This window comes from Tachyglossus aculeatus, chromosome 9 (assembly GCF_015852505.1).
Source record: "Tachyglossus aculeatus isolate mTacAcu1 chromosome 9, mTacAcu1.pri, whole genome shotgun sequence".
Classification (NCBI taxonomy): Eukaryota; Metazoa; Chordata; class Mammalia; order Monotremata; family Tachyglossidae; genus Tachyglossus; species Tachyglossus aculeatus.
In genome coordinates this window covers 29,576,614-29,601,056 of record NC_052074.1, presented here as the reverse complement: position 1 = coordinate 29,601,056, position 24,443 = coordinate 29,576,614, and the positions used below count along the sequence as shown (strand labels likewise).

General features: G+C 41.5%; 1 protein-coding gene across 1 annotated transcript; it reads left to right on the top strand.

Moving 5' to 3' along the window:
- The first annotated feature begins 3,608 nt into the window (after positions 1-3,608).
- Positions 3,609-22,660, top strand: SPATS1 (spermatogenesis associated serine rich 1). The gene is made up of 6 exons (XM_038751917.1): positions 3,609-3,691; positions 9,148-9,263; positions 10,310-10,465; positions 13,598-13,718; positions 14,293-14,355; positions 22,101-22,660. The coding sequence occupies exons 1-6, from the start codon at positions 3,609-3,611 to the stop codon at positions 22,252-22,254; spliced, it is 693 nt and encodes a 230-aa protein (XP_038607845.1). The 3' UTR covers positions 22,255-22,660.
- The last annotated feature ends 1,783 nt before the right edge of the window (positions 22,661-24,443 follow it).

Genomic DNA, 24,443 nt, shown 5'->3' with positions numbered 1-24,443 from the left:
GGGGAATACAAGGTGAGCAGGTTGTCCCACGTGGGGCTCACAGTTAGACTGTGAGCCCACTGTTGGGTAGGGACTGTCTCTATATGTTGCCAACTTGTACTTCCCAAGAGCTTAGTACAGTGCTCTACACACAGTAAGCGCTCAATAAATACGATTGATTGATTGATTAATCTCCATTTTACAGATGAGGTAACTGAGGCCCAGAGAAGTTAATTGACTTGCTCAAAGTCACACAGTCGACACATGGTGGAGCCGGAATTAGAACCCATGGCCTCTGACTCCCAAGCCTGGCCACGCTGCTTCTCTGTGCACTGCCGAGCGCACATAACAAGAGTTTAACAAACACCGTCATTATTAATAATTAATCATAATAATGATGATGGACTAATGGAAAGAGCACAAGTCTGGGAGTCAGAAGGACCTGGGTTCTAATCCCACCACTTGTCTGCTGTGTGTGGCTCAGTGGAAAGAGCACGGGCTTGGGAGTCAGAGGTCATGGGTTCTAATCCCGGCTCTGCCACTTGTCAGCTGTGTGACTTTGGGCAAGTCACTTCATCATCATCATCATCAATCGTATTTATTGAGCGCTTACTGTGTGCAGAGCACTGTACTAAGCGCTTGGGAAGTACAAATTGGCTACATCTAGAGACAGTCCCTACCCAACAGTGGGCTCACACTCTAAAAGGGGGAGACAGAATAATAATAATAATAATAATAATAATAAAGTCACTTAACTTCTCTGGGACTCAGTGACCTCATCTGGAAAATGGGGTGAAGACTGTGAGCCCCACGTCGGACAACCTGATAACCTTGTATCCCCCCAGCGCTTACAGCAGTGCTTTGCTCATAATAAGCGCTTAGCAAATGCCGTCATTATTATTATTATTCTCTGGGCCTCAGTTGCCTCATCTGTACAATGGGGATTGAGACTGTGAGGCCCACGTGGGACTGCGTCCAACATGATTTGCCTGTGCCCACCCCAGCGTGTAGTACAGGGCCTGACACATAGTAAGCGCTTAACAAATACCATAATAATAATAATTTGTTAAGCGCTTACTATGTACCAGGTCCTGTCACTTCACTTCTCTGTGCCTCAGTTCCCTCATCTGTAAAATGGGGATGAAGACTGTGAGCTCCACGTGGGACAACCTGATCACCTTGTATTCCACAGTTTCTCTGCTGTGTGACCTTGGGGAAGTCACTTCACTTCTCTGGGCCATTTGGGATTAATACTGTGAGCCCCATGTGGGACAGGGACTGTGTCCAACCTGATCACCTTATAATAAGAATAAATTTGGTATTTGTTAAGCGCTTACTATGTGCCAACCACTGTTTTAAGCGCTGGGGTAGATACAAGGTTATCCAGGTAGAAAAGTAGTGTGGCTTAGTGGAAAGAGTCTGGACTTGGGAGTTGGAGGTTGTGGGTTCTAATCCCGCCTCTGCTGCTTGTCAGCTCTGTGACTTTGGGCAAGTCACTTCACTTCTCTGTGCCTCAGTTCCCTTATCTGTAAAATGGGGATGAAGACTGTGAGCCCCCCGTGGGACAACCTGATCACCTTGTTTCTCCCCAGGGCTTAGAACAGTGCTTTGCACATAGTAAGTGCTTAACAAATGCCATTATTATTATTATTATTATTATTATTCTCAGGCCTCAGTTCCCTCATCTGTCAAATGGGAATGAAGATTGTGAGCCCCACGTGGGACAACCTGATCACCTTGTATCCTCCCCAGCACTTAGAACAGTGTTTCGCACATAGTAAGCGCTTAACAAATGCCATCATTATTAATATTATTATTCTCGGGCCTCAGTTCCCTCATCTGTCAAATGGGGATGAAGACTGTGAGCCCCACGTGGGACAACCTCATCACCTTGTATCTACCCCAGCGCTTAGAACAGTGCTTTGCGCATAGCAAGCGCTTAATACATGCCATTATTGTTATTATTATTACTTCACTTCTCTGGGCCTCATTTCCCTCATCTGTAAAATGGGGATGACGACTGTGAGCCCCACGTGGGACAACCTGATCACCTTGTATCTACCCCAGCACTTAGAACAGTGCTTTGCGCTTAACAAGCGCTTAATAAATGCCATTATTATTATTATTATTACTTCACTTCTCTGGGCCTCAGTTCCTTCATCTGTAAAATGGGGATAAAGACTGTGAGCTCCACGTGGGACAACCTGATAATAATAATAATAATAATGATGGCATTTAAGCGCTTACTATGTGCAAAGTACTGTTCTAATCACCGTGTATCTACCCCAGCGCTTAGAACAGTGCTCTGCGCATAGCAAACTTTTAATAAATGCCATTATTATTATTATTATTACTTCACTTCTCTGGGCCTCAGTTCCCTCATCTGTAAAATGGGGATAAAGACTGTGAGCCCCACGTGGGACAACCTGATGATAATAATAATAATAATAATAATAATAATAATAATAATGGCATTTGTTGAGCACTTACTATGCGCAAAGCACTGTTCTGATCACCTTGTATCTACCCCAGCGCTTAGAACGTAATTTGTGCATAGCAAGCGCTTAATAAATGCCATTTTTATTATTATTATTACTTCACTTCTCTGGGCCTCAGTTCCCTCATCTGTAAAATGGGGATAAAGACTGTGAGCCCCACGTGGGACAACCTGATAATAATAATAATAATGGCATTTGTTAAGCGCTTACTATGTGCAAAGTACTGTTCTAATCACCGTGTATCTACCCCAGCGCTTAGAACAGTGCTTTGGGCATAGCAAACTTTTAATAAATGCCATTATTATTATTATTATTACTTCACTTCTCTGGGCCTCAGTTCCCTCATCTGTAAAATGGGGATAAAGGCTGTGAGCCCCACGTGGGACAACCTGATAATAATAATAATAATAATAATAATAATAATGGCATTTGTTGAGCGCTTACTATGTGCAAAGCACTGTTCAGATCACGTTGTATCTACCCCAGCGCTTAGAACAGTGCTTTGGGCATAGCAAACTTTTAATAAATGCCATTATTATTATTATTATTATTACTTCACTTCTCTGGGCCTCAGTTCCCTCATCTGTGGAATGGGGATAAAGGCTGTGAGCCCCACGTGGGACAACCTGATCACCTGTGAATGGTGCTTTGCACATAGTAAACGCTTAACAAATGCCATTATTATTATTACTATTATTATTGCTGTTATTATTGTTGTTATTATTATTATTATTATTATTATTATTATTATTATTATTATTATTATTATCAGTATTGCTACTACTACTAAGAGCCCCGGCCATCGCCTCAGGGCCTGGTGCAGGCCGCGCTTCCCGCCCCGGCTCAGAGTCTCGAGCAGGAACGTTCCACTAGACCCCAGAGAGGGGGGGGGTGGGATGGGGTTAGCAGGTTGTCGGCGGCCTTAAGAGCTAAAAAAAGCAGGTGTGAGGACGAAGAACAGACAGTTCACCTCCAGTCCGAGCTCTAACCCGTTAGAAAACGCGCGGAAAATGAAAAAATGGGAGGAAACCGGCTCCGACCTCCCTCTCGAAGTCGGTTTGGTACCGTCCGTTTCCTAGCAACGGGGGACGCGCCGGGCGCGCGACTGGCGCGCCCCCTCCCGGAGCCCTCATGGAGCCCGCCGGAGAGCGCCCCCTGGCGGTAGGGCTCTCCCGGCGTGAAACCGGCCCTGAAGAAGGAAGTGGAAGAGGAAGGTAATAATAATACTACTAATAATAATGTTGGTATTTGTTAAGCGCTTAAACTATGTGCCAAGCACTGTTCTAAGCGCTGGGGTAGATACAAGGTAATCAGGTTGTCCCACGAGGGGCTCACAGTCTTCATCCCCATTTTACAGATGAGGGAACTGAGGCCAAGAGACTGAGCGTGACCTAATAATAATAATAATGATGGTATTTGTTAAACGCTTACTATGTGCCAAAAACTGTTCTAAGCGCTGGGGTATATACAAGGTAATCAGGTTGTCCCACGTGGGGCTCACAGTCTTTATCCCCATTTTACAGATGAGGTAACTGAGACACAGAGAAGTTTACTGACGAGGGAACTGAGGCCCAGAGACTGAGCATGGCCTAATAATAATAATGATGGTATTTGTTAAACGCTTACTATGTGCCAAGCACTGTTCTAAGCGCTGGGGTATATACAAGGTAATCAGCTTGTCCCACGTGGGGCTCACAGTCTTTATCCCCATTTTACAGATGAGGTAACTGAGACACAGAGAAGTGGCTTGCCCAAGGTCACGCAGCTGACAAGTGGTGGAGCCGGGATTAGAACCTATGACCTCTGGCTCCCCAGCCCGTGCTCTACAAGCTAATCAGGTTGTCCCATGAGGGGCTCACAGTCTTCATCCCCATTTTACAGATGAGGGCACTGAGGCCCAGGGACTGAGCGTGGCCTAGTGGGTAGAGCCCCGGCCTGGGAGTTAGAAGGTCTTGGGTTCTAATCCTGCCTCTGCTGTTTGTCTTGGGCAAGTCACTTAATAATAGTGATGGCGTTTATTAAGCGCTTACTATGTGCAAAGCACTGTTCTAAGCTCTGGGGAGGTTACAAGGTGATCAGGTTGTCCCACGGGGGGCTCACAGTCTTAATCCCCATTTTACGGATGAGCGAATTTGAGGCACAGAGAAGTGAAGTGACTTAATAATAATTATGGTATTTGTTAAGCACTTACTATGTGTGAAGCACTGTTCTAAGCGCTGGGGAGGTTACAAGGTGATCAGGTTGTCCCACGGGGGGCTCACAGTCTTAATCCCCATTTTATGGATAAGGGAACTTGAGGCACAGAGAAGTGAAGTGACTTAATAATAATGATGGTATTTGTTAAGTGCTTACTATGTGCAAAGCACTGTTCTAAGCGCTGGGGAGGTTACAAGGTGATCAGGTTGTCCCACGGGGGGCTCACAGTCTTAATCCCCATTTTACGGATGAGGGAACTTGAGGCACAGAGAAGTGAAGTGACTTAATAATAATGATGGTATTTGTTAAGTGCTTACTATGTGCAAAGCACTGTTCTAAGCGCTGGGGAGGTTACAAGGTGATCAGGTTGTCCCACGGGGGGCTCACAGTCTTAATCCCCATTTTACGGATGAGGGAACTTGAGGCACAGAGAAGTGAAGTGACTTAATAATAATGATGGTATTTGTTAAGTGCTTACTACGTGCAAAACACTGTTCTAACTGCTGGAGAGGTTACAAGGTTCTAGACTGTGAGCCCGCCGTTGGGTAGGGACTGTCTCTATATGTTGCCAACTTGTATTTCCCGAGCGTTTAGTGTAGTGCTCTGCACACAGTAAGCGCTCAATAAATACAATTGAACGAATGAATGAAAGGTGATCAAGTTGTTCCACGGGGGCTCTCACAGTCTTAATCCCCATTTTACAGATGAGGGAACTGAGGCCCAGAGAAGTGATGTGACTTACCCAAGGTCACAGAGCAGACAAGCGGTGGAGTGGGGATTAGAACCCAGGTCCTTCTGTTTCCTGGGCCTGTGCTCTAGCCACTAAGCCATGCTGCTTCTCAGCAGCAGTGCAGATACTATTATTATTACTATTTATGTTACTATTTATGTTACTATGTTACTATTTATCTTATGTTGCCAACTTGTACTTCCCAAGCGCTTAGTACAGTGCTCTGCACACAGTGCTCTGCGCTCAATAAATACGATTGATGGATTGATTGATAGTCAGTTACTATTTCAGTTGCTATGGGAAAGCAACGTGGCCTCGTTTGAAAGAGCACTAGCCTGGGACTCAAAGGACTTGGGTTCTAATCCCAGCTCCACCAATTGTCTGCTGTGTGATCTTGGGCAAGTCACTTAATTTATCTGAGCCTCAGTTCCCTCCTCTGTCAAAACGGGATTGGAACTGTGAACCTCACATGGGACAGAGACTGTGTCCAATTTGATTTTCTTGTCTCCACCCTAGTGCTTGGCACATAGTAAATGCTTAACAAGTACCATCATTATTATTTATTATCATCCTTCTCATCATTAGTCATCAACAATAGTCTCTAAACTGTAAACTCACTGTGGTCAGGGAATGTGTCGACCAACTCTGTTAATATTGTGTTCGCCCAAGCGCTTAGTACAGTGCTCTCCGTACGGTAAGCACTCAATGGATAAGATTGATTGATTGATCAATAGGGTTTGCAATCATCATTATGGTCATCAACAGTGAGTACTTACTGTGTACAGAACACTGTATTAACACTTGGAAGCATGCAAGTAGAAGCCAGCTATTGCAAAGCTTACATTTTAAAGAAATTTTTCAGCTTTTTTTTTTAATGGCATTTATTCAGCGCTTACTCTGTGCAAAGCACTGTTCTAAGCTATCCTGACTGAAGGGTCTAATTAGTCAACCTAGTCAGCTCTAGATTGAGGGAATAGGCAAGATAAGGCATTCTTTATTTACCAAGCGAGTGCTAATTTAAATCAAGACAAACGTGATTAGAGAACAGATTTTACTTTAAGACTATTAGACTTTGCTAGAATTTAAAATACTATATTAAGCAGAAATGGTAAAAACCTAGTTAACAAGATTTTCATTAGGTTGATTGAGTTTATTAATACGGTTGGAAGAGTTTCTAAGCTTAGAATCGAAGCAGTCCCTACTTGGTTCTTATTCATGAATTTGATTGAATTAAATGCTGAATTAAAATAAAATTAAAATTTATGGGAGCTGGAGAAATAATGCAATCAAGTGGAGAAGGAGTTAGGTCTTGAAGATAATGAAGTTGTTGCAACAGTTGGCAAATATTTCTCAGTGCAGACCCAAAGCTCGGAAAGAAATCTGCCATAATTCCCATCTCCCATTGACTAATAATTTCTTTTAATGGGATTAAACTGTTTTTGGAGATGGGGACAAGGATCTGGGAGAGCTTTTGATAATGTAAAAGTCTCAGTTCGTTAGTATGTCAGTACACAGACCCTCCCAATCAGAAGGCCTCACCCTCACTCCATTTGTGGCCTCATTTCTCTCTTGGGTGGCAATTCCTTTCACAATGAAAGGGAGTCCTCCACGAACATCTTTCCAGAGTGGAATGACATCTCTTGCCAGGAATGTTATCCCTAACGGTGCCCCCTCTCTACATTTTAAATCTCTGGAAAGCTTTGGTTTGTGACTGACAATGATTCTCCCCCTGGCTTCAAAGCCTTATTGAAGGCTCATCTCCTCCAAGAGGCCTTCCCTGACTAAGCCTTCTTTTCCTTTTCTTCCACTCCCTTCTGCGTCACCCTGACTTGCTCCTTTTATTCAGCCCCCTCCCCACCGCCCCACAGCACTTATGTGCTTATCTGTAATTTATATTAATGTCTGCTCCCCTCCTGGACTGTAAGCTCCCATTGTTGGCTGGGGACCGTCTCTACATGTTGCCGATTTGTACTTTCCAAGCGCTTAGTACAGAGCTCTGCACACAGTAAGTGCTCAATAAATACGACTGAATGAAGGAATGAATAATAAATATAATAAAAATATTATATTTTTACATTGCACTCTTCCAAGCATTCAGTACAGTGCTAAATATGATTGACTGACTGACTGATTGGAAATTGGATGATTCAACCAGTTCACTTTACCAGCAGACTTTTGAACTCTGTCTTTTATGCTGTTTTAGTATTCATATTATTTCACCTTCCTATTGAGCCTGCTGCAAACCATGTTCTCACCTTATCCTCAGATTGTGAGCCTCTGGAAACCAGGGAAGGTGTCTAACATGTATATTTTTTTCCACCACCTTTTTACAGTGTTCTTTCTTTATGGTATTTATTGAGGGCTTGCTGTCTGTGTCAAATGCTGTTCTAAGCTCTGGGGTAGCTACAGGTTAATTAGGTTGGACACAGTCCGTGTCCCACATGGGTCTCACAGTCTAAGTAAGGAGAACTGAGGCACAGGGAAGTTAAATGACTTGCCCAAGGTCACACAGCAAGCAGTTGGCAGAGCTGGTGTTAGAACACAGGTCATTTGACTCCCAGGGCTGTGCTCTTTCCACTAGGCCATGCTGCTTCTCTGGAAATAGTAAGCACCATGTCTCACCTGCAGTGATGCAGCATATTTTGGCAATGAAGTTGAGAACAAAACACTCACTTTCAACAAGTTTTTCAGAGCTTAATATGTGATATTGTTTATTCTGAAAGATTCATAAGATTCCCTTTGTAATCATCTAGCAGGGATGAGGATTTTATAGGTTGGTTGGCTTTCTGAACTCAATAAAACCAGCTACTATCTGAAAATACTTTTCCTTTTTTAATTGCGAGGTCAGATTCTAAGGAGAAACAATGAGGTGCAAATGAGGGGCCCCCCTCACATTCTTTAAAATATAAACTTGAGATTTCTTCATTATGGACCCCCTCCATATAGTCTGTCTAAGAAATTGAGACAGCGCTTATTGTGCGATATTTATTAAGTTCTTACTCTGTGCTTACTTACACTGTAGTGTTTACAAGTTAAACAGGTCAGTAGGAGGCCAGTTACTTATATTAATTTCAGTCTCCCCCTCTAGACTGTAAGCTTGTTGTGGGCAGAGAATCTGTCTGCTTATTATTATGTTGCACACACCCAAGCTCTTAGTACAGTGCTCTGCAGAGATAAGCACTCAGTAACTACAATTTAATGAATGAAGTCAGAGTCTCTGTCCCAAATGGGGCCAGTGGAAGTAGAAATGAAGACAGATTTTCAGTCCCCATTTACAGATGAGGAAATTGAGGCACAGAGAAGTTAAGCAACTTGCCTAGGGTCACACAGCAGGCAAGTGGCAGAGTGGGGAATAGAACCCATATCCTCTGACTCCTGGGATCATGTGCTTTCCACTAGGCCATGCTGCTTCTTGACCCCTCTCCACCATTCTCGACTCCTTAATTAATTACGGTATTTGTTAAGCCCTTATTATGTGCCAGGCACTCTACTAAGCGCCGGGGTGGATACAAGCAAATCGGGTTGGACACAGTCCCTGTCCCACGTGGGGCTCACAGTCTCAATCCCCATTTTACAGATGAGGTCACTGAGGCCCAGAGAAGTGACGTGTCCAAAGTCACACAGCGGACAAGTGGTGGTGACTCCCAAGCCCGTGTTCTTGCCACTAGGCCATGCTGCTTCCCCTTCCTCTCTTCTACCTAGGGGAGGAGATGTGTGCTTATGTCACCTTCCTTTGTTTTGCAGTTGCATTCCTTGTTTGAAAACCTCACCGCCCTCAACACAATCTTCTGAAACTACGGTGCTCGAAACGAAAAAGAATGAATCTCCAGAAGAAATCCAGCTGCTTAAATCTATCTCGGGTGAGTAAAGAACAATGGCAACAGCCCATTTCCTTTGAGGTTGTTTTCAAAATGATCCTTGGGACCTAAGAGACCTCATCATCATCAATCAATAAATGAGACCATCAATTGAGGGTTTACTGTGTGCAGAGCACTGAAATAAACGCTTGAGAGAGAACAATATAACAGAGTCAGTGATGTATTTCCTGCTTTCAAGGAGCTTATAGTCTAGATTCTACAGTCTGACGCTTGAGAGAGAACAATATAACAGAGTTGGTGATGTATTTGCTGCTCTCAAGGAGCTTATAGTCTAGACTCTACAGTCTGCTCTCCTATTAGACCATCTTCATCCTCAATGTTATCTCTGACTCCAGTAGCTCCTCAACAGTGGTTTGCACATATTAAGTGCTTAACAAATACCATCGTTATTATTATTACTACGCTCTGTTGCCCAATTGTGAGATCAGATTATGCACATTTCAGCATAAATCACTCCAGTAACTATTGTACTTTCCCAAGCGCTTTGTACAGTGCTCTACACACAGTAAGTGCTCAATAAATGTGATTAAATGAATGAACAAATGAACAATTGAATGAATAGCCATTTCACTTTGAATGAAACCAAACGATCCTCACTAGGACTGTGTCTGTTTACTGTTACATTGTACTCTCCCAAGCACTTAGTACAGTGTTCTGGACATGATAAGCACTCAATAAATATAATTGAAGGAATATTAGCTTCAAAGCCCTCTGGCTTACATATCTGCCTTCCTCTCTTTTTACTCTGAAGAGCACCTTTTTAGTACAGGGCTCTGCACATGGTAAGTGCTCAGTAAATACAACTGATTGATTAATTAATTTCTGTGCCTCAAACATGATTCTCCCACTTCCAGCCTCCCTTTAAATCAGCTGCCTTCAAGGAGCTATTTGTCAAGAATAAATGACAAATGACTGTGTCCAACCCGATTATCTTGTTATCTAGCCCAGTGCTTAGTACAGTGCCTGGGACATAGTAAGCACGGAAAGAGTACCATTAAAAAACAAAACAACTCTTGCATTTCTTTTAGAAGATGGGAAAGATGAAGAATGGACTTTTTACCCCAGATTTGGACTTCACACTTACCAAATTGGCAAGCGATGCTTCTTTGATGGTGTCTTCCTCAGGAACAAAACATCTTCATCTGAAAACACATTAGCAAAATGCTTCGGGAGAAAAAAATACGGTAAACTTTCCAAATTCTCCATGGTTTCATTTCTCTAGACATTTATTTTAGGAAGAATTCCACCTCTAGACCGTAAGCTTGTGTGGGCAGGGAATGTATCTGTTTTATTATATGTCGCACTTTCCCAAGCTCTCAGTAGAGTGCCCGGCACATAGTAAGTGCTCAATGAATACAATTGATTAATTGATATTCCCAGCTGGTGATGCTGTCATCCTATAAACCTTGACTGTTTAGGAAGATATAATCCCCTCTGCCCATGGAATGGGGATAATGAATGGAGTTTTCATTTTCTATTCTGAGAATACCCAGTGTAGTGTAGAAGCAGATTGGACTCCCTTTTCCGAACCATCACAGAATGATGCTGTCTAACTGAAGTTTTAGTACATTTGCCTGTTAGGAAAATTATGATTGAATGAATGAATGAAAAGGATTTTTCAGAAACAGAGGAGAGAGACGGAGTGAATTGTTCTTCACACTCACAGAACTCATACTTAAATAAGATGGTACTGAGGAGACATTCACCCAAGCTGCATGTGTGTGTGTATGTGTGTGTATGTGAAAAAAGCCAATGAAATGCCCACAGATCGTGCATTCATTAATTCAGTAACATTTATTGAAAACCTTATGTGTCCACAGCTTTCTGGGAGAGACCTTTAAGAATAAAGACATAATCCCTGTCCTTCAGGAGCTTCAAGTCCTAACCACATAATGCACACATGAAGCCTGTCCTTGATTGAACTTCCTTGTTAATTTTTTGCAGTGCCTGGAACTATTTTCACTGTTCCCTAGTTATTCTATGATCCTTTCGAAATCTCCAATCAAGCAGAAACTGTTCCCTTCTTGATTGCAGCGGGCCAGGCTGGTCTCTCTGCCACAAATGCCTTTCAGTTTTTGGATGAGGTGCAGTATAATCTGAGGCTTTGTTTCCGCAGCAGGCTTAGCTGTATCCGTAGCATGTCCTCTTCATTCATTCAATCGTAGGTACAGAACACTGTGGCAAGAGCACTGTACTAAGCACTTGGGAGAGTACAATGTAATAATAAATGGACACATTCCCTGCCCACAATGAGCTTATAGAGTCTAGAGGGGGAGACAGGCATTAGTATAAATAAATAAATTGCAGTTACGGACATTAAGTGCTGTGGGGCTGGGACTTCCTCTCTCCACTTGCTTTCAGTTGTCCAGTTTCAACTAACCATACAGCAGTCATCCATTCTCCTCATGTGTCCCACAGCAAGGCTGTGTTGAAGTGAGAGTATTTTTATCTACAGTGCTTGACACATAGTAAGAGCTTAACAAATACCATCATTATTATCTAACTTGAAAGAAGAAATTGGAACCCTTCCAAAGTCTCTTCCTCAATTCCTCTTGTTTGGATGCATTATCCATCAACCAATCAGTGGTATTTATTGAATGCTTACTGTGTGCAGAGCACTGTACTAAGCTCTTGGGGGAGTACAATAAAACAGTGTAACACAGTTGGTAGATAGCTTCCCTACCCACAACGAACTTACAGTCTAGAGGACGAGCTCACTAAACTGCAAGCTCCCTGAGGTATTGATAATGTCTGTCAACTTTATTGTATTCTATTCTCCCAGACACTTAATACTAGAGTGTAAGCTCATTGTGGGCAGGGAATGTGTCTGTCATAGTATTGTGTTGCACTCTCCCAAGTGCTTAATACAGTGCTCTGCACACACTAAATGCTCAGTAGATGCCATTGACTGATTGCAAGTTCACAATATACTTGTGCACAAGTCTTTGTGTTTTACATTCTTTCCATTTCAGTCAATCATATTTATTGAGCACTTAGTGTGTGCAGAGCACTGTACTAAGCACTTGGAGTTTTTCTCACTGCACCAAAAATTGAGGCTGCTTTGTGGTATGATCATAAACAAGAGGTGCAATCAGCCATCCTGTATTTGGGATTACTAAAGAAAGATATTTAATTAAGAAGTCCATTCAGGAGCCAATTGAAAGTTTATGTAGGCCCCAGTGACCCTGACTGAACCAAACTCCCAAATTAGCTAATGATCAAAAAGGGATTTAATTCATAACACAAAAAAATCACAACAGAGGATAATAAAAGCGAAGTTTGCAAGTTAATAGCTACACTTACTGAGGTTTAAGACTGTCAAGGCTATACTGAGAATTTGATTAACCAAAGTCAGGCAGTTAAGCCATTTAGCTGCTTGAGAGCTATGTTTGGAGAAAAGGCTTAGAACCAAATTAACCTGCTCTAGTTTCCTTTTTATCCCACTCGTAGCATAGCTAGAGAGAATATATTACCACATAATAATGATGATGGTATTTGTTAAGCGCTTACTCTGTGCTAAGCACTGGGGTAGATACAGGCTAATCAGGGTTGTCCCACGTGGGGCTCACACTTTTAATCCCCATTTTACAGATGAGGTAACTGAGGCACAGAGAAATGAAGTGACTTGCCCAAAATCACACAGCTGACAAATGGTGGAGCCGGAATTAGAACTCGCGACCAATGACTCCCAAACCCATGCTCTTTCTACTAAGCCACGCTGCTTGAAGATCTTTTCTGGTTGAGTCTCAGTGCAACCAGAAGGAAGCTCCAACTCCATCACTTCCTTTTGCTCTGGTCTCAGGAGGGCTCAGTTCCACCCCGAAGTAGATGATGCTTTCTCTCTAATGGCCAAGAAGCCGATTCCTTATCATAATATTCAAAATGACCTTGGGGGTTGGAGGTGAAGGTGGAATCTTACCCTTTGCCAAACAGTGATCTTGCTAACAATGTGCAGTGTAAAGACAATATAATGGTTGCATATGCTAGTGGGCCCTAAAACTTTTGGCATGTTGAGGTATTTTTCTGGGTTGTGATGCTTTTAGGAACATTTCAACAGCCAAATTTAAAAAAAAATCATGAAATGATGAACACAGCCATTTGAAGACCTGTTTTTTTTTTAGAAATTTATGGTAAATGACCTGAGAAATGGAAAAAGGTAAGCAATTTAAAGTCATGTTTTCCCAAAGGTTTTTTTAAGAAAGATTCAGTTTCAGTTGGAGTGCAACTCTCATGCATTGGTTTTAAGAAAATGTGTCATCATTTAACTTCTATTTTATTACAATTTTATTTTTGCTAATGTATCTTTTATGAAATAGATATTGATCTCAGAAATGGAATTCCAGAAAAAAACCCAAGTGACAAACCATACATTCTTCCAGAACAAAGTCCAGACTTTCACAAGTTAGGCGCAACTTGTCCCTTGGTGAATTTTGCAGTGTAAGTTCTTATATTTTAATATTTGTGGTTTTAAAATTTGACTTGGCATAGTTGAATAATGATGCTTCTTTCTTCCATTTCAAGGAGAGATGAGTAAGAGAGAGATAATTCACACCGGTTTCCAGCAGAGGATAATTTGGACTCTTTGCATGGCCTAATTACTTCCTTCCTAGAGAAAAATGATGGGAGTAAATTAGAAAATTACTGATTCTATTTTTTGAGATACTTTCTCAACCCTTGAAGTTACTATGTGCAAAGCACTGTACTAAGTGTTTAAAATCTAACCAAAACCTTATAATGGCTTAAAACAACATGGTTTAGTGATGGTTCAGTCAACGGGAGTTTTCAGTCAATGGGAGTTTCAGTAGTGCTTTAGGAGTTTCAATGTGTAGGTAATTAATAAAAAGGTTGGAAAAATCAGAGATCTAGTAGATTGTGGTTTATTATATATATTTTTCTAATTTTCAATTCCCAAGCATCAACAGCTAAATGTTTTACTGAAAACAATTCCAATACTGTTAGGTCTGTACTAAAATGATGTCAATTTTATGGTTGCATTTTACTTTTCTTCCAGGGTCCCATATAAAAGAAAAACAGATACATTTATTCCTCTCCAGCCCTTACCACGAGTTCCTCAGTAAGTACTAAAACAGTATTATACAATGCTGAGATACAGATTATAATGTATTTATGGGATCTGTGTACCATTTTCAATTTTCATTATGTCTATGTGACTATTAATATATGCAATACATAGGACTGCTGTTCTTACATTGGCACTATTTTGGGGCATAGTTCTTAGCAAATTATGAAAAATTCAGTCAGCAAACATTATTCTTGCATAGTTATTTTTCGATTACATAATACAATGAAAATGAAAGGAACCACAAAAAATTATGTTACCTGTTTTTTGAGTCAAATTATTTATAGGGCACACAAACTGAGTTTGTGTTTTTGATATGTAAATAAGAAGCATAATGTTTTTGTGATATTGATCATTTTAGTTGTGGCAGAAGGATTTGCATGGTACTGAAGGCTTCTCCTATTTGAAGGCAGAAGATAGGTTAAAAGGGGATTAGATTAGATTAAATCTCTTTTAATCTTGAGAGTCTATTATTTTTATTTGCTTTATAACTTCTAGACTTATAAACACTCAGTAGTGGGGTATTTTTATTATGCACAATGTCTTGAAAATTTGAAACCATCAGTAAGTACTGATGGAAATGATCAGAAGAGTGCCTACTATTTCTCAAAGAATCTGATATTTTAGTATTTGTTGTGCATGAGAAAAGGAAGTGAAGTATATCATACTCTAATGCATTAAAGTACGGTATTCCATTGGAGCGACAGCTCGTTGGGTGAATTTAGATCAACATTTACCACTTCAAATAGGATTGAGGATATTTCCAAGAAAGTTAAACGGTTACTTTCCTTTAAGAAACTGCAAAGATACTGAGGCTGGAATCTATGGATTTTGTTTGAAAGGGCTTTGTTTGAATGACAGAAATCTATAAAAATGGCTAATTACTTTTCTTGTAGACTAATTTGTTCTTTGAAAGGAGCTAATTTTAACTCTAACAGGCCAGAGAGTAGCAGAGTTTGGGGGGAAACAGAAGTCCTAGAATTTAATCTTACATTTTCCAGTTTAATTATTTCTAAAGTAGAATCATACTCCTATCCCATCCTACAGCACAGAGATGGGTTAAGAGTGAATGAAATGATCGTAAATACTTCAGAGATCTTTGGAAAAACTAACTGCAGTTGGAATGTACTTCCCATACAGAAACAAACTACAAAATATTCCTGAATGATGTGTAAAAGAAAATCTAATTTTTGACTCCTCTTTTATCTTTGTCTATGTGCCTGTTTTTTTTTTTTCCATTTCTGCTTTGTTTTGGGTAATTTCTCTAGACCCTCTTTTTAGTCAATGTGTCCTGATCCCATAAATCTTTTAGAACAGATTTAAATTTACTCTTTGATAGGCTCTAATTTTTTAGGTATCCTTAGAGAATCGATGCTAACGAAGTCCCTTTTGACAACATCTAAAGATTTATCAATAAAGCAGTGTTCTCATTTACGGTGTCTACCTCTGTCGATATTATATTGTATGTATTTTTCTGCCGTCTAGTGTCAGATATCTAATGAAATCGATTGTTTTAGAACGTCGTATATGTAAAGATCTGAATGCCTTGGACATTACCTTATTTGCCTTCTGACTGTGAAAGAACTGCGACAGCACCGCATTGGAATGGATTATCTACTTGCATAAAAAGATTTCCTCTTTATCCCTGTTGAAGGTGAAACCATATCTATTCTTTGGTGGTGCTGCCGTTGTGTGCTTGGTTCCGTACAATGACTGTGGTATTTGTTAAGCTCCTACTATATGTCAAAGCACTGTACTAAGTGCTGGAGTACACACAAGATAATCTGATCCCACAAGGGGGTCACAGGCTAAGTGGGAGGGCGAACAGGTATTAAATTCCCAATTTGCAGATGAGGGAACTGAGGCACAGAGAAGTGAAGTGACTTGCCCAAGGTCACACACCAGACAAGTGACAGAGGCAGGATTAGAACCCAGGACCTTCTGACTCCCAGGTTGGTGTTCTACCCACTAGGCCATGACTCGTCTTGGTCCTGACGTGACCAGGGTTGTTCCAGAGAAACCCAAATTTCAGAGCTGCTTCTGGGGAATGTGGAGAGAAGGTGGTGAAACGCTGAGTATCCTCGTAGCCCTGATTACTCAACTTTGTAGGGATGCCAACATCTTAATAATAATAATTGCAGTATTTGTTAAGGGCTTACCATGTGTCAAACACTGTTCTAACTGCTAGGGTAGATACAAGATAAACAGAGCGGACACAGTCCCTGTTCCACATGGGGTTCACAGTCTAAGTACCAGGGAGAGAACAGCTAAAGAACCTCCATTTTACAGCTGAGGTAACTGAGGCACAGAGAAGTGAAGTGACATGCCCGAAGTCACCCAGGAGGCAAGTGACAGAGCCGGGATCAGAACCCAGGTCCTCTGACTCCCAAGCCTATTCTCTATCCACTAGGCAACTCTGCTTCTTTTGCTTCTGTCTCCCTGTGGCCCATTTCACATGCCAGTAGTAAGCAGCTTGGCCCCTCTTGGAAAATGCCATTATCCCTAAACTAAGGAAACCAAGTCACTAATGAGGTGAACTTACTCCTAGACAGTTCATGGTATAGGTAGACCTAGAATCCTCATCCTTTGAATTTCCAAGCAGATTTGTTAATTACCCCACACCACTCAGACTATCGCAGGGCAATGATTTATCCCCAGCCTTTTAATCAGTTAATCAATCAAACAACCAACGAACCAATCAGTGGTCTTCTTCAAATGCCACCGAGTCATTTCCGACCCACAGTAACTCCATGGACACATCCTCTTCAGAGCGTCTCATCTTCTGACGTAAAGTCATTCCGATATGTGTATCCATAGAGTTTTCTCGGTGGCGATAATGAAGTGGTTTACCATTGCCTTCTTCTACGTAGCAAAAACTGGAGTCTCTGCCGTTGTCTTTGATCAACATTTTGATCACTTCAGAAGCAGCCTGGCTTAGTGGAAGGAGCACAGGCTTTGGAATCAGAGGTCATGGGCTTAAATCCTGGCTCCGCCAACTGTCAGCTGTGTGACTTTGGGCAAGTCACTTAACTTCTCTGTTCCCTCATCTGTAAAATGGGGATTAAAACTGTGAGCCCCCCGTGGGGCAACCTGATCACCTTGTAATCTCCCCAGTGCTTAGAACAGTGCTTTACACATAATAAGCGTTTAACAAATACCATCAATATTATTATTATTATCCGCCTTTGACTGTTTGCCATGCTGCTGCTGTCCAGCACAAGCGAATCAACTTTATCTGATGCTTCTGCTTAGACCTTTCTATTATGTGTAGCCCTACATGGCATAGCTCTAAATTTCATCAGTGTAAGCAAACTCTCCTGCTACAATAAGGTGTCAAATTCATAGGCTTTAGGATTCATGATATTTCTTGAGTATCTACTGAAAAACACTATACATGTATAGTGTTTTGTAAGGGAAAAGACAATAGAAGCAAAATATTCATTTCCTGCCCTACCCACAAGGATCTTACAATCTAATGGGATGAGAATTATAGGCGTATGTCAACCAAATAGCCTGTTAGAAGAGCTTTCATCAGTTTTTAGAACTTGTCCGCTGACATTCAATTGCTCATGAAAACACGTCAAACCACCCATTAGAAAGCACAGAGGCAGCATGGTATAGTGGATAGCACACTGGCCTAGGAATCAGAAGGTCATGGGTTCTAACCTTGCATCTGCCACTTGTCTGCTGTGTAACCTTGGACAAGTGACTTCACTTCTCTGTGCCTCAGTCATCTGACCTGTAAAATGGGGATTGAGACTGTGAGCCCCACATGGGATAGGGACTGTGTCCAACTCAATTTGCTTGTATCTACCCCAGCGCTTGGTACAGTGCCTGGCACATAGAAAGTGATTAAGAAGTACTATCATCATTATAGCACAAGTAAGGAAATGTCTTCAGGTAATATTGAAGTCTGTGTATTTTTTTTGTCAGAAAGTGTATCATAGATTGACCAAGGAAGCTGCTTGTAAACAGGGAAACCTGACTACCAACTCTGTTATAGTACACTTTCCCCAGTGCTTAGTACAGTGCTCTGTACATAGTGTGTGCCTAATAAATACCATTAATTGACTCTGAGCTCATTGTGGGCAGGGAATGTCTGTTTATTGTTATATTGTACTCTCCCAAGCACTTAATACAGTGCTTTGCACACAGTAAGTGCTCAATAAATACAATTGAATGAAAGACTGAACTGTTACATTTTACTGAAGATTACATTTTGACCAAAGTCCTTAAATACATTCCTTTAGCATTCACTGTCTTTTCCACATTACGGTTATGCTAATTGGCCCTTTCTGGTTCAAATTATACAAATGTCTTTTCTTTGGCCTTTGCACTTCCACAGGGCAGCAGTAATAGAATTTCTTAGTCCCGAACAATGTGCAGAGCACTTAATTAACACTAGGAAGAATACATGGAATTGATTCAGAAATGTCCCTGGACCACAAGGATAGACATACTGTGAAAAGGTTAACAACGGAAATGAGTCAGAACAGATAAAATGGAACAAGCAAACATTTAGAATAGAACTATAACCATATTTTATCTTCTAGTCCTCGAGGGAGAGTCTGAGAAGCAGCATGGCGTAGTGGATACAGCATGGGCTTGGGAGTCAGAAGGTTGCGGATTCCAATCCTGGCTCCGCTTCGTCTACTGTGTGACCTTGGGCAAGTCACTTCATTTCTCTGGGCCTCAAATACTTCGTCTGTAAAATGGGGATTGAGAGTATGAGCCCCTCTGGGACAGGGATTGTGTCCAATCTGATTGTATCCACCTCAGTGCTTAGTACAGTGCCTGGCACGTAGTAAGCACTTAACAAATGTCACTATTATTATTATTATTATTATTTAACAGCACCTACCATATGCAGAACACTGTACTAAGCGCTTGGGAGAGTACAATACAACAAAAAACTGACCACATTCCCTGACCACAACGAGCTTACACTCTAGGGAACTCTGGATCTCCCCAGCAGTTAGTACAATGCACTGCACACAGTAAGCACTCACTAAATATGATCGATCGATTAATTACTACAAGATAATCAGGTCCCACATGGGGCTCACAGTCTAAGTAGGAAGGAGGACAGGTTTGCAGATGAGGGAACTGAGGCACAGAAAAGTGACGTGACTTGTCCAAGGTCACACAGCAGACAAGTGGCAGAGCTAGGATTAGAGCCTGGGTCCTCTGACTCTCAGCCCCGTGTTCTTCCCACTAGATCGCATTGCTTCCCTGTAGAAATGTCTGTGAAAGTTGCTGAGCTCTAAAACAACTTGGGGACTATAGTCACCTTGTCCTCAACAAAGCAGTGCATGGAGCCATGCAGGTTTCCTCTTTTTGTCCTCAACTAGTGTAATGTAATTCTGCACTGTAACATTTGAAAGAGGGTCTGAGTTCCCAGGCTTGTTGATTTTTGGCCTCTCCAGGGACCGCCAGACTCTAATTGTAGTTTTTGAGGCAGGGGCGCTTTTCCATTAGGAACAGGGAGGTCAGAGATCACCAATGCATTAAATCTCCATGGAGCAACAAAGCAGTCTTGAGATGGTAATGGCTGCCAATCACCAGCACCCCGGGCTGGTTGCCAACCCTGTACACTGGAGGGGAAAAGGCTAACAACCCACTGTCAGCACTTGGCATCCACCTGACGGGTCTTTTCTATTTAACACTGCTTCTTAGAACAAAAGAGCAAGCATCAACTTCTTTCTCTTCTGCTCTTTTTATGCTACTTGACTTCCCTGGCTCCAATTCAAACAAATATGTGATTTACAAAGCCCATGGGATTTGATACCCTTATCTCAGAGACGTAAGTCCGGAGATTCATTGTGCAAACTTTCATAATTGTATACATTTTATGACTTGAAGGCACCTTGATTTTTTTTTTCTAAATCTCATCTTTAAATCGTATTTATTGAGAGCTTACTGTGTGCAGAGTACTGTACTAAGCACTTGGGAGAGTACAATACAATAATAAACGGACACATTCCCTGCCCACAATGAGCTTACAGTCTAGAGGTGGGGAGACAGACATTAATATAAATAAATAAGTTGAAGATATGTACATAAGTGCTGTGGGGCTGGGAGAGGGGAAGAACAAAGGGTTCAAGTCAAAATGATGCGGAAGGGAGTGGGAGAAGAGGAAAGGGGATCTTAGGTAAGACTGCTTAGAGAAGATGTGCCTTCAATAAGGCTTTGAAAGAGGGGAGAGTAATTGTCTGTTGGATTTGAGGAGGGACGGCGTTCTGGGCCAGAGGCAGGACAAAGGCGAGGGGTCAACAGCAAAATAGATGGGATCGAGGCAGAGTGAGAAGGTTAGCGTTAGAGGAGCGAAGTGTGTGGGCTGGATTGTAGTAGGAGAGTAGCAAGGGGAGGCAGGAACGGGCAAGGTGATCGAATGCTTTAAATGTTAATATTCTGAAATTTACAGGTCAATATTTGCACAGAAGAACCAACCCTAGCAGTGTGAAAAAAGTAGCAAATCCTACTTCTGCCAATGGCCTGGTTTGTGGCCTTGGATAAGTCCTTTAACTATTGGATTCTTCCGATGAGTTGGTACAGTGCTCTGTACCTAAAAAGTGCTTGATGATTACCATTGATTGATTGACTTAACCTTTCTGGACCTCAGTTTCCTCATATGTAAAATGAGGCTTTTGAGCCCTGTGTGGGGCAGGGACTGTGTATCTACTCTACACTTGGCAGGTCATAAATGCTTAATAAATATCATTATCATAATAATGATGATGATGGTTATTAATAATAAAGGCAATTTAGGGTGTGGTAGAATCAGAACAATATATTTGAAAAGTGTCAGTTATCCTTAAAAGGTTGAAAACCAAATATCTGTACCCTAAGTACCCGTGTGATTTTTCTCCACCTATTATCTGGTCTATCCACTGAGGATGAGTTGAAATGATCTGCTTTTGACTCCCAAGTTCTTCCAGAACCCATAAGTAGTGATTTATTCGTGTCAGAAGATTTTTTTCTAGAACATTTCAGGAGCGGTACTTTATTTGATTTGCTTAACACATGATTGAATATTTTCAATGTCTCTTTTTTACTTCTTCCTAGGTGTAAGCTTGTCTTCTTCCTCTTTGTGTAATTTGTTGCCTATTCTGTCTCCCCCTCTTGACTGTGCTCGTTGTGGGCAGGAAATGTGCCTGCCAACTCTGCTGTATTGAACTCTCTCAGACACTCAGTACACTGCTCCCCTTCTAGACTCTAAGCTCGTTATGGGCAGGAAACGTCTCCACTATTTCTTTTATATTATACTCTAATTTCCAATACTCTACCAGTCTCGGCTATGGGAGGGAGAGTCAAGCAGAGACATACCCGTTCCTCGCTGATCAGTGGCTAGTGAGCGGAAGGCAATCTGCTACAAGTCAAAACTCACCCTTGCTGGGGCAGCAGCGGCATAGGAGGGAGTGGAGGGTGTTGACTCAAGTTTACTGTGCGGAAGGCGGCAATGGTCAACCAATTCCTTATTTTTACGAAGAAAATTATACGGATACACTACTAGAATGACTGTAGATGGAAAGTGGGGTGTTCTGGGAGAGATGTGTCCATGGTGTCACTTTGGGTTGGAAACGAATCGACGGCATAAGAGAAGTGCTGAGTATAGTGCTTGGCACATAGTAAGTGCTCAATGAATACCATTGATGATGACAATGATGGTGATTCTCTGTAGAAACCTTTTATTGGTAGTCCTACATTAATCCAAATTGCTGTTATCATTATTACTGCAGTATGCCTTTTGCAATGAAGGAGAAGCAAAAAGAACTGATGAAGGAGATAAAAGAAGTGCAAGAACTTGATGAATGGAAGCCAGCAGCTCCCTTGAGTCAAACTCTGTTTATCTCTGGTGGGCTACAGAAACAGAAAAAGTGTAATACTCACTGAAGGAGTGGGGAAAACCCAAAGAACCATCGGAACGAACCCAAAAGGAATAATGGCAAAGAGATGCTAGCTGTAGCCAGCTTGACTAAGGGGAGCACGAGTAGAATGTACGTCAGCAAATGCGAAGATTCTCTTCATATCTAGATCTTCCGTGCTAAGTTATAGTATTTGTTTGTAATCACTGCTAGCAATAACTGAATGCAACCCTAAATTTCTACACCCGCGCCAACTTTTCTATAGCATTATCAAGGTAGTGATAAAAGCCTCCCCCTTTCAAAACGTAGTCAGTTCAAAACAGCCAAGTATAATTCTGTGAATGACTGTTCAGTGCTTGCCACTTGAACTGAATGCTTTGCAGGTCATTAAAGATTTTAGAGGAAACTTTTAGCTTGGCTCTTCTCTGACCATTTTTGAGATGATTCAGAAACTTATTTTAAACCAATAATAGCTAATAGAGACATCCTTCAGTTTGTAAACTAAGCTGCTGATGTGGTGAGATTATGCCTATGAGTGTGCATACTTACACAGTCATCCTTATTTAAATAAAATATTACATAAATTCCTGAGCTGCCACATGTACCTAAGTGCTACGGGTGGTTGCATGCCAAAATTATCATTTGAGGTGGGATTTTAGTACAAAGTCATTCTTGCATTTTAGCTCCAACCCTTTATTGTAACATAGAAATTGAATAAAACCTACTACAGGCTTATTCCCATTCCTAAGCCTCTCAAGTTCAGGACAGTTTTGTCCACATGGAACACAGTGTCACATGTATCGAGCCACACCACTCCAGGTTCCTCAGCCAAAAGACACTGGTTGTTCCTGAGAGATTGCACTTTTCACTAAAAGTGAACAGAATTATTCTGGAGGTCCCTGGGGAGCTTTTAAATGGTAGGTTATTAAATGTGTTTGTCGATGAGGATTTCACTGCACAAGAAAAATGTCATATTATTATTCTGACTTCATTTTTTTAAAAAAATAATTCACAGCAGATGCCTATATACCTTTGGTTGCCAGAACACATTTAAATGATCCAGATTTTTAGTCTAAAACCAGATGGGTTTGCAGTGTTATCCTTTATTCTTTTCGTATATGTTTTTCTCTTCAAATAAACTCCTCTAGGTTTTGACAGGAGTCTTGGCTGTCTCCTAAATATTCACCTATGGTTTTCTAAGGCTGTAAAGACATAATGGGCCACTTGGGAATATTTCAGTACATTATGTCAAAAGCAGAAAATGTGCAGAAAAATGCACATATGACAAATGGATATTCCCCATAGCACTTATGTGCATATCTTTAATTAGTTAATTCATTTATATTAATGTCAATCTCCCTCTCTAGAGTGTGAGCTTGTTGTGGGCAGGGAATGTGTCTGTTATATTGTGCTCTCCCAAGGGCTTAGTACAATGCTCTGCATACAGTAAATGCTCAGTAAATATGATTGATTGGTTGATTGATTGATTGATAGATGCAGAATGAGGACTGTTCAGTTTTTAACAGTAGCTGTCCACTCTGAAGAAAAATGAACAATCCTTTAAACTATTGTGTGTCTATTAACTGTTGTGGAGATTTCAGGGAAATTAAAAACAATGTCCTTGCCGTAAGGAAGCATCATTCTAATTGGGAATTGAGAACAAACAAATTTCACACGAGAAGCAGCTTGATCTAGTGGCTAGAGCACAGGCCTGAGAGTGAGGAGGACATGGGTTCTAATCCCTGCTCTTCCACTTGACTGCTGTGTGACCTTGGGCAAGTCACTTAACTTCTCTGTGCCTCAGTTACCTCATCTGTGAAATAGGGACTCAGACTGTGAGCCCCGTGTGGGATATGGACTGTGTCTAACCTAATTATCTAGTACCTACCCCAGTGCTTAATACAATGCCTGGTACATAGTAAATGCTTACTTGAGAAGCAGCATGGCTCAGTGGAAAGAGCCTGGGCTTTGGAGTCAGATATCATGGGTTCAAATCCCGGCTCCGCCACTTGTCAGCTGTGTGACTTTGGGCAAGTCACTTCACTTCTCTGGGCCTCAGTTACCTCATCTGTAAAATGGGGATGAAGACTGTGAGCCCCATGTGGGACAACCTGATCACCTTGTAACCTCCCCAGCGCTTAGAACAGTGCTTTGCACATAGTAAGTGCTTAATAAATGCGATTATTAAGTGCTTAACAAATACTACATGATGTAGCG

Bases quoted from the DNA above. Each gene is read 5' to 3' on its own strand.
- SPATS1 (XM_038751917.1), top strand. From the start codon at position 3,609: ATGGAGCCCGCCGGAGAGCGCCCCCTGGCGGTAGGGCTCTCCCGGCGT. The intron at 10,466-13,597 runs GTAAACTTTCCA...TTTATGAAATAG, and splicing joins CTTCGGGAGAAAAAAATACG to ATATTGATCTCAGAAATGGA. The intron at 13,719-14,292 runs GTAAGTTCTTAT...CTTTTCTTCCAG, and splicing joins CCCTTGGTGAATTTTGCAGT to GGTCCCATATAAAAGAAAAA.